Raw genomic sequence first — 10,220 nt, 5'->3', positions numbered from 1 at the left:
TTCATTAATGATGAGATTATGTCTTGTCAGGTGAAGTCCAATGTTCTCAAAAGTAAACAGTTGATGAAACCTGGCTACTGACACCACTTTGGATTCTGAGGTCAGTGCTGTCTGTACAAAGGTTGAAGCCTTTCAGGCAGCTATCCCCATAGCCTTGGAAGACTTTTCTTGATAATTTTTTAAATTAAGATTTACTATTTTATTTGCATGTGACTGAATGAGTTTGTATGCACCACATTTGTAGAGGAGGCCACAAGGGTCGAAAGTATGTGATTTCCTGTTCCTGAAGTTAGAGTGTGTTTTGGGATGCCATAGGAGTGCTGGTAATTGAACCTGGGTTCTCAGTAAAAACAAGTTTCAAAGAATCTGACTCCTTCTTCTGACCTCCGCTGCACCAGGCCTGGACATGGTACTCAGGTACACATGAAAAACCAGTGCTCATACACATGAAATATAAATGAATCTTTTGCAAAAATTGGGTAACTCAAGTTCTTCCATACTCATCTTAAAGCAAAGATTCTATGCATACTTGTCCTTCCAGTTCAGTCTGTACTCCCTCCAAAACTGGCTTTCTGATTCCAAACCAGATCCAAAGTTGCATCTGATTCCAGTTGGCAGTTCTCTTGAACACCCACTGTTTTATTGGGAATATGTTTTGAGAAACATAAGATTACTAAATCAATCCATAGGTTATGAAATTGCCAAGTTTGCAAAGGGCAAGGAACAATTCTTGGCCTCTAATCAATAAATGAGAAAACATACCACAAAGCCTGACAGAGGTAGAGGAGACCCATACAGGAAGAGGATAAAAAAAAAAAAAAACAATAAAAAAAAAAAAAACACTGAACCCAGAGAGTATATAAGGACAAGCAAAGGGGCTGGGAAGTGGAGTGTAGCCACGATCACAAGAAAGACGTGGTCCTGACAGACAGACAATCCTATTCCCTACCAAAATGAAGATGCTGCTGCTGCTGCTGTGTTTGGGACTGACCCTAGTCTGTGTCCATGCAGAAGAAGCTAGTTCTACGGGAAGGAACTTTAATGTAGAAAAGGTATGATCACTGAATAGTAGCTTCTGACTCAGAATGTGCTTTGGGGAACTCTTGAAGCCAAGTAGGTCCTTTGAGGGGATGGGTATAGTGCCCCAATCTCTTAGACAAATGAATGGATCCAGACCTTGAAGTAAGACCAGCTCTTCATAACTGAAAATGTTGGGGGACCTCTAGTCTCACTGAGAGGCAGGGGCAGTATGCTAAGTTTTGTGACAACTGGCATGAGTTCTACCCCTGTGTATGCTCAGGCCCTAACCCATAGGCTGGAGTTCAAGTGGACACATGTGCATGTGGTATCCCTGCTTCTTCTCCCTTAACCATTTGCTTATCTATTACAGATTAATGGGGAATGGCATACTATTATCCTGGCCTCTGACAAAAGAGAAAAGATAGAAGATAATGGCAACTTTAGACTTTTTCTGGAGCAAATCCATGTCTTGGAGAATTCCTTAGTTCTTAAATTCCATACTGTGTAAGTGAGATGCTCTTAGCTGAGAAAGAGGAAATGAAACCTGGTATGGTCTCACGCCTACAAACACTCGGGACTGGGGGAAGAGATGCATCTCAGTATGTACATTTGTACACACATACTAAGTCTGTATCCTAAACCAGAACGCTCCATCTGACACTGAACCAAGATCTCATAACGAGGGATTTTTCAAAAGTCAGAGACAAGAGTTGGTGACAGGAATTAATTCACTAGGAGTTCCTTAAGGAAAGGTCAGAGACACTTCTGAAACCACATTATTGAGCCAGTTTATCACAAGTTAAGATTATGTGATCATGAATCAAATTTTTCTTTCTAGTTGTTAGCCAAATAAATCCACCCCTTTGTACTTCCGTTTTCCTGCAGTAAAGGCGATAATAATAATTCTCCTCTGTGGTACTGGGAACCACATCAGGCAACATTACAGAGTGCTAATTTGAGGCAGATGGTGGAAATCTGGCTGATAATCTACACCGCTGGCTGAAGCATGGCACTGGTGAAACTTGGAGGTAGTTGCAGTTGTAATAAGGATGAGAAGTGATTGTTGTTTTCTTTTTTTTTTAAATACTAGGCAAATTTGTGATTGCTAAAGCATGAAATATTAAGGAATTAATGTAAATAAACGCCTTTTGCTAATTTTACAAAAACAGTCAAAAGTTAAATGGAATCAGAAACTGGAGATAGGTAAAGAGTACAGGGTCCAGAATCCATCCAGATCAAAATCCCTTATGAACCAGCTCACTCTGTTTTACAGAAGAGATGAAGAGTGCTCCGAATTATCTATGGTTGCTGACAAAACAGAAAAGGCTGGTGAATATTCTGTGACGTGTGAGTACATAAAATCTATATATCTATCCACAAGATGATTAGTAAACCTTAATACCTTTAGTGTGTGTGTCTGTGTGTGTGTGTGTTTTTGTTGCTGTTGTTGTTGTTGTTGTTGTTGTTGTTGTTGTTATTGTTGTGTGTGTTTTGCTGGAGTTTGAACTCAGGAACTTGCACCTACTAGTAAAACTGGTGCCATCTTATAGCTAACACCCTGTGGCAGGAAAGTAGGATAAGTAGGGGGAGATGAAATCTATCTGATACTGCCTGGAGGCTAGCACTGGTGTTAATCGCTTAGGGTGTAGCAGTGGATGTTTGATACAACAAACTTATAAAAGATAGAAACATGTTGCTTGAAGCTGCTGAGGGAGGGAGGTAAGCCTAGGAGATGATGAGAGAGTGGTGCTGCTATGGCTGACTGTTCACTAGTGGTGTGGACCTCTCAGAGTCCCTTTTCTTGGCAGTTACTTCTTGAAGATCAGAAAACTAAAGACAGAAAGGCTCAGACACTTCACCCATCTCTTCCACGATATGTATTTTACTTATTTTATGTTGGGGTAGAACAAGTAAAGGGTATCCAAAATTTCCTGCAGAACAAAAAATTTCTGAGCTGTGTTCCATTTCTTCCACAGATGATGGATTCAATACATTTACTATACCTAAGACAGACTATGATAACTTTCTTATGGCTCATCTCATTAACGAAAAGGATGGGGAAACCTTCCAGCTGATGGGGCTCTATGGTAAAGTATTTTCACACAGAAACTGATCCTCGGATGGGAAAAGAACGAAGAACCTCTAGTTTAATATGGTTTTCCCAGCTTGGGCCTACCTCTTTGTAACCTCCTGAAGATTGATGCTCTCCCCATCAACCTTTGAGCATAGTAATGGAAGCATTCTGAAATCTCTCAGTGTGACTGAAGGATATTCTATGGATGCCAAATCCAGGATAGATCATACCAATGCCTGTCAATTGTGTTGGCAAACATACTCCCATCCTTATGGGGAAGTCCCTGTCCCCTCACTCAGGCTGTGGTCAATGCACACAATATAGCTGCTACACTCACTATTGCTCTTCTCACAGGCCGAGAACCAGATTTGAGTTCAGACATCAAGGAAAGGTTTGCACAACTATGTGAGGAGCATGGAATCCTTAGAGAAAATATCATTGACCTATCCAATGCCAGTAAGTCAGGATTCAGTTATTTTTCTCATCCTGAATATTTATCATAGAGGAAACAAACCTAGTTGGCTACCAGTCATTTTTGAATGCTGGAGAGTCCTATCCTTATTCTTGGGGAAATAAAGTGGACCTGGTACCTGAACATGTTCTTGTTCTCACACTACAGATCGCTGCCTCCAGGCCCGAGAATGAAGAATGGCCTGAGCCTCCAGGTGGGCAATATCCAAAGAGAGCAAGGAGGGGGTTGGTCATCATGGAGAGGCCCTTCCCAAAGTATTAATGTTGTGCACCCAAATTACATTAAAAAATAGTTCGATAAAGAATCTTCTAGGAAAGCTTGAAGATTGGCTTTGAATTGTCTGGATTTGTGATCTAGTCCTACTTTGAGCTTGGAAGTAATGTGACCCAAGACTTAGGCAATGAAACAAGGATTTGAGTTTTACATATTTGATGTATGGTTGTATAAAAATGGCTCAGCGATGGGTTCAATATCATTAAGAGATAGAATGGAAGGTTGTGGTATAACTGTTCTTTAGTGTCTGTGGACCCCCCCCCCCATCCCACTCGAGATAATAACATCTTAATCTGAACTCTGTACAACCTTGGCTTCTTACCTGGGAGTGGAGGTCCCTGATCACTACTTCTCGACCAGGTTGGAGAGCAAATTGCTATGGCCCTCCTTTCTCATGTAGTACAAGACATCACTCATATAATGTGTGAAGTCTTTAAAAGTAGCCAAGGCTTTTATCATTATTCTACAATTTACCTAACATTCTTCAGAGATTCTTATAACAAAGATTGTGGAAACAAGCCTCAGATCTTCCATTACGGTCATTTATTCTGACTTTCATCCCTGTGTTCTGGCAAATAATTCCAGTTAGATTGCAAGGGAAGATCCATTTCTTCATCCCCTTTGTTCTATATAATAGAATGTCTCACTGTCCCGAAGTCAATCCAAGAAGTGTTTAATGAGTTTCTATATTCTTTCTTCCTGGCTTACAGTGTTGAGTGGAGACTTCTCACCAGGACTCCACCATCATCCCTTCCTATCCATACAGCATCCCCAGTATAAATTCTGTGATCTGCATTCCATCCTGTCTCACTGAGAAGTCCAATACCAGTATATCCACATGTTACCTAGGATACCTCATCAAGAATCAAAGACTTCTTTAAATTTCTCTTTGATACACACATGACAATTTTTCATGAATTTCTTCCTCTTCCTGTTCAATAAATGATTACCCTTGCACTTAAATATATGTCTCTATGTCCAGAAAAAATGTGGGGCTGATAGTGAGTGAATGAGGGGACCTCCTGGGTCCTGTAACCAAGATCCTTCCTTATGACCCCAAATGTAACCTGAGTTTCTGGATTTTGGCTCCCCTGCAGAAATCCCAAGCCCTGATGTGTACTGCCTGCTCTTTAGCTCTCCTGATTTAGTGATTTATGAGGACCTCGGGAGCATGACACTTGCTGTATGACTCCTACATCCATACTTTCTCTTTCAACACAGCAAAGGAGAGACACATATTTCTAAGGCTATGCCTGCTCAATAACTTTCAGGACATAGTGAGGGGGGAGGTTTGGTAATTAGAGTAACATTGGATAAAAAGAAAAAGGTTTCTAGCTTTCCATAGAATACTCTGGACCCTAGATCAATAGATTAAATTGGTTCAACTCAGGACACATGAAAGGAGTTCTTCCTGTAGTTTGCTAAAAGATGGCAAAACACTATTGAGAAACCTAAGCAATTATGATGAAATAGCTCCCTCCCCACAATTGCCCTGATTTGTGGGTCCAAATCATTCTCTGACCAAAGCCTCCTAAGTGGCTTCAACTACATCCATGGACTACCATGCCTAGCTTTTCATTTTTAGAATTGACAAAAAATTAATCGACAAAAAAAGTGTTCACAAAATAAGCTATCAATGGGAATCTTTATATAGTTAAGAAGCAGTTCCAATCCAAGACTCTGTAGAAGACAAAAAAAGGCTTGACCATGCTACCATACCTCAAAAGAACACAACCCAGAGAAAGGTACAAAAAATTTTGGTTATTCCATACCAACACTGCAGGTTATGTTCAAGCTAAATCCTCTCGCTTTCAACACCAAACACTTTGTAGAAATAAGATTTGAAATAGTGAAAACATTCAAAGTCAAGGAAGGAATTCAAAATCTCAGACCAAGCAATCCCTTTGTAAAGTAAGAAGACAGGGAAGAAGTGATGGTTGACACAGTAGAACTGTACAATTCTTTGTGATCTGGGAATACATTACAGCTAGGGAACATAGAGGGTTGGGGAAAACTGTCACAAAAGCCCAAGGATGCCACATGAGCATGTACCCTCAGATAACAAGGGCTGAAGCAGGGTGAATTTGAAGACAGATGCCCAACCTTACATGACATACAGAAAAAACACAAATACCTGTAGCTGCTGTGACAGGACCAACCATTCTAAATATCAAAGCAGCTGTTGACACCTAAGGACTGGTCTGACTGCTAGATCTAGGAGTTTCAACTTGCAAAAGCTGGCTTGATGCTCATGGTTGGCCCAAATGTCTTATCAGGAATAAATAACCTCACAAAATATCAACATTAGGCACCATCCTCCTGAGATTGGAAACACAAGATAATTGTGCCATCTAAAATGGTGTCTGTCCTCTGGCTAAAATCAGTGACAGCTACTTCTTTACCAATAGCAGAGTTAGCTTTATGTTTGTGTCCACTTATTATAAATAGGATATAATGGGCTATTTAATCACTGAAGTGTAATTTCCCAATTACACCCAACCTAGAGCTTATTGAGACATTCCTTAACCCTATAGGAGTTCCTTATTTCATTCCTTTTATAAAGATTATCAGCTGTGCAAAGGCCAGGACAGGAAAGAACTGTTCTCCCAGAAGTGCTTTCACTCGAGGGCTGGGAGGTGAAGTAGACACTTTCTCTCCATTAACACTCCAGGGAATGACCAGCAAGGGTGTGCAGGGCACAGAAACAGTGGAGCAGCTGGGACAGGATCCCTTCAGTCACCATCTACTCCCGGAGCTTGGGCTGTTCCACAGCCCTCTGTACACAAGTTCATCCAGGATAGAGCGTTCTCCAAGGAGTATAGGCACAGGCTTACAGATGCACAGAAGGGACAAGCTCGAGCCAGAGACTACAAGGCCATTTAACACCAGAGGTAACCAGATGGCAAAAGGCAGGGGCAAGAACCTTACATACAGTAACCAATGATACTTGGCATCATCAGAATCCAGTTATCCCACCACTGCAAGTCCTTGATACCCCCAACAACTGGAAAAGCAAGTTTTGGATATAAAATCACATCTCATGATGCTGATAGAAGATTTTAAGAAAGATATTAATAACTCCCTTGAAAAAATACAGGAGAACAGATTTAAAAGGGAGAGGGTTTTAAAGAGAAAACACAAAAATCCATTAAAAAATTACAAGAAAACACAACCAAACAGGTGAAGGAATTGAACAAAACTATCCAGGATCTAAAAATGGAAGTAGAAACAATAAAGAAATCACAATGGGAGAAAACTTCAGAGATATAAATCCTAGGAAAGAGATCAGAAGTCATAGATTCAAGCATCAGCAAAAGAATACAAGAAATTGAAGAGAGAATTTCAGGTACAGAAGATACCATAGAAAACATTGACACAACAGTCAAAGAAAGTGCAAAATGCAAAAACTTTCTAACTCAAAACATCCAAGCAATCCAGAACACAATGAGAAGAACAAACCTAAGGATAACAGGTATAGAAAAGAGCAAAAATTCCCAACTTAAAGGGCCAGTAAATATTTTCAACAAAATTAGAAAAGAAAACATTCCTGACCTAAAATAAAAAAAAAAAGAGGCCCATGAACACACAGGAAGCAGAGAGAACACCAAATAGATTAGACCAGAAAAGAAATTCCTCCTGTCATATAATAATCTAAACACCTAATGCACAAAACAAAGAAAGAATATTAAAAGCAGTAAGGGAAAAAGGTCAAGTACCACATGAAGTCAGACCATTCAGCATTTCACCAGACTTCTCACCAGAGAGTATAAGAGCCAGAAGATCCTGGAAATATATCATACAGACCCTAAGAAAACACAAATGCCAGCCCAGGCTTCTATGCCCAGCAAAACACTCAATTACCTTAGAGAGACCAATATATTCCATGATATAAAAAAAATTTACAAAATATCTTTCAAGAAAACCAGCTCACCAAAGGATAAAAAATGTAAAACTGCAACAAAAGGAGTGAAACTAAACCCTAGAAAACTCAAGACAGTAATCTTTTAACAAACCAAAAAATTAGAAGGCCATCTTAACATAATTCCAACTCTAACAACAAAAATAACATGAAGCAACAGTTAATATTCCTTAATACATCTTAATATCAATGGACTCAATTCCCCCAATAAAAAGACATAGACTAACAGATTGGATATTTAAAAAGGACCAAACCTTTTGCTCCATACAGAAAACACACATCAGTGAAAAACACAGACACTTCCTCAGAGTAAAAGGCTGGAAAACAATTCCTCAAGCAAATGGTCCCCCCCCCCAAAAAAAAAACAAGGTGGAGTATCCATTCTAATATCAAATAAAATTGACTTTCATCCTAAAGTTATCAAAAAAGATAAGGAAGGGCACTTCATATTCATCAAAGAAAAAAAATCTACCAAGAAAAGTCCCAATTCTGAACATTTATGCTCCTAATGCAAGGCCACCCACATTCATAAAAGAAACTTTACTAAAGTTCAAAGCACACATTGCAGCTCACACAATAATAGTGGGAGACTTTAATACCCCACTCTTATCATGGACAGATCCTGGAAACAGAAACTAGACAGTGACACACTAAAACTAACAGATGTTATAAAACAATTTGATTTAACATATATCTGTTGATCATTTTATCCTAAAGCTAAAGAATATACCTTCTTCTCAACACCTCACAGTACCTTCTCCAAAACTAACCATATAACCAGTCAAATAACAGGCCTCAACATCTACAAGAAGATTGAAATAATCCTATCCATCCTATCAGATCACCATGTACTAAGGCTGGTCTTAAATACCAACATCAACAATGGAAAGCATACATACACATGGAAGCTGACCAACACTCTATTCAATGATAACTTGGTCATGGAAGAAACAAAGAAAGAAATTAAAGATTTTTAGGTTTAATGAAAATGACGCCACAACATAACCAAACTTATGGGACAGGATGAAAGCAGTCCTACCCTACGAGGTAAACTCATAGCTCTGAGTGCCTCCAAAAAGAAACTGGAGAGAGCATACACTTCCAGCTTGACAGTACATCTGAAAGCTCTAGAACAAAAAGAAGCAAATACACCCAAGAGAGAAGACAGCAGGAAATAATCAAACTCAGGGCTAAAATCAAATAAGTAGAAACAAAAAGAACTAGTAAAATAGTCAACCAAACCTAGAGTTGGTTCCTTGAGAAAACAAGATGATAGATAAACACTTATCTAGACTAACTAGGCGGCACAGAGACAGTATTCTAATTAACAAAATCAGAAATGAAAAGGGAGACATAACAACTGAAACTGAAGAAATCCAAAAAAACAAAACAAAACAAAACAAAACAAAACAAAAAACCATTATGTCTTACTTTAAAAAAAATGAAAACCTATACTCAACAAAACTGGCAAATCTGAATGAAATGGACAATTTTCTAGACAGATACCAAGTACCAAAGTTAAATCAGGATCTTATACAGTTCAATTCCCTAAAGAAATAGAAGCAGCCACTAATTGTCTTCCACCTTAAAAAAGCCCAGGATGAGATGGATTTGGTGCAGAGTTCTATCAGACCTTCAAAGAAGACCTAATACCAATACTCCTTAAAGTAGTCCTAAAAATAGAAACAGAAGGAACACTACCCAATTTGTTCCATAGAGCCACAATTATTTTCATATTTAAACCACACAAAGAACCAACAAAGAAATAGAAATTCAGGCCAATGTTCCTTAGGAATATCGATACAAAAACTACCCAATAAAATTCTCAAAAAACTAATCCAAAAACAATTCAAAATCATCAAACATCAGGATCAAGTAGACTTCATCACAGGGATTCAGGGATGGTTCATTTATGGAAACCCATCAATGTAATCCACTATATAAACAAACTCAAAGGAAAAAAATACACATGATCATTTCATTAGATGCCAAGAAAGGATTTGACAAAGTCCAACAACCCTTCATGATAAAAGTCTTAGAAAGATCAGGAATTCAAGGCCCATATCTAAACATAGTAAAAGCAATATACAGCAAACCAGTAGACAACATTAAACTAAGTGGAGAGAGACTTCAAGCAAACCTACTGAAATCAGAGATGAGACAAGGGTCCCCTCTCTCTCCTTACCTATTCAATATAGTACTTGAAGTCCTTGCCAGGTCAATTAGACAACAAAAGGAGGTCAAAGTGATGCAAATTGTAAAGGAAGAAGTCAAACTATCACTATTTGCAGATGATATGAGAGTGTACTTAATTAACCCCAAGAATTCCACCACAGAGCTTCTAAACCTGATATACAACTTCAGCAAAGTGGCTGGATATAAAATTAACTCAAACAAATCAGTGGCCTTTCTCTATTCCAAGAATAAATAGGCTGAGAAAGAAAGTTGAGAAACAACACCCT

General features: G+C 38.8%; 1 protein-coding gene across 2 annotated transcripts; it reads left to right on the top strand.

Moving 5' to 3' along the window:
- Window positions 1-846: 846 nt before the first annotated feature.
- Window positions 847-4,802, top strand: Mup18 (major urinary protein 18). 2 transcript variants are annotated; one of them, XM_006537515.4, is made up of 7 exons: window positions 847-1,052; window positions 1,391-1,524; window positions 2,294-2,367; window positions 2,997-3,107; window positions 3,449-3,550; window positions 3,673-3,759; window positions 4,550-4,802. In XM_006537515.4, the coding sequence occupies exons 1-7, from the start codon at window positions 954-956 to the stop codon at window positions 4,651-4,653; spliced, it is 711 nt and encodes a 236-aa protein (XP_006537578.1). In that variant the 5' UTR covers window positions 847-953; the 3' UTR covers window positions 4,654-4,802. The 2 variants fall into 2 exon arrangements, with proteins under 2 accessions (XP_006537578.1, NP_001186262.1); NM_001199333.1 differs by having other exon boundaries at window positions 885-1,052; window positions 3,714-3,759.
- Window positions 4,803-10,220: the final 5,418 nt, after the last annotated feature.

Source organism: Mus musculus, chromosome 4 (assembly GCF_000001635.26).
Source record: "Mus musculus strain C57BL/6J chromosome 4, GRCm38.p6 C57BL/6J".
NCBI lineage: Eukaryota > Metazoa > Chordata > Mammalia > Rodentia > Muridae > Mus > Mus musculus.
The sequence above is the reverse complement of the archived record's forward strand: the minus strand, read 5'-3'. Positions and strand labels throughout refer to the sequence as shown.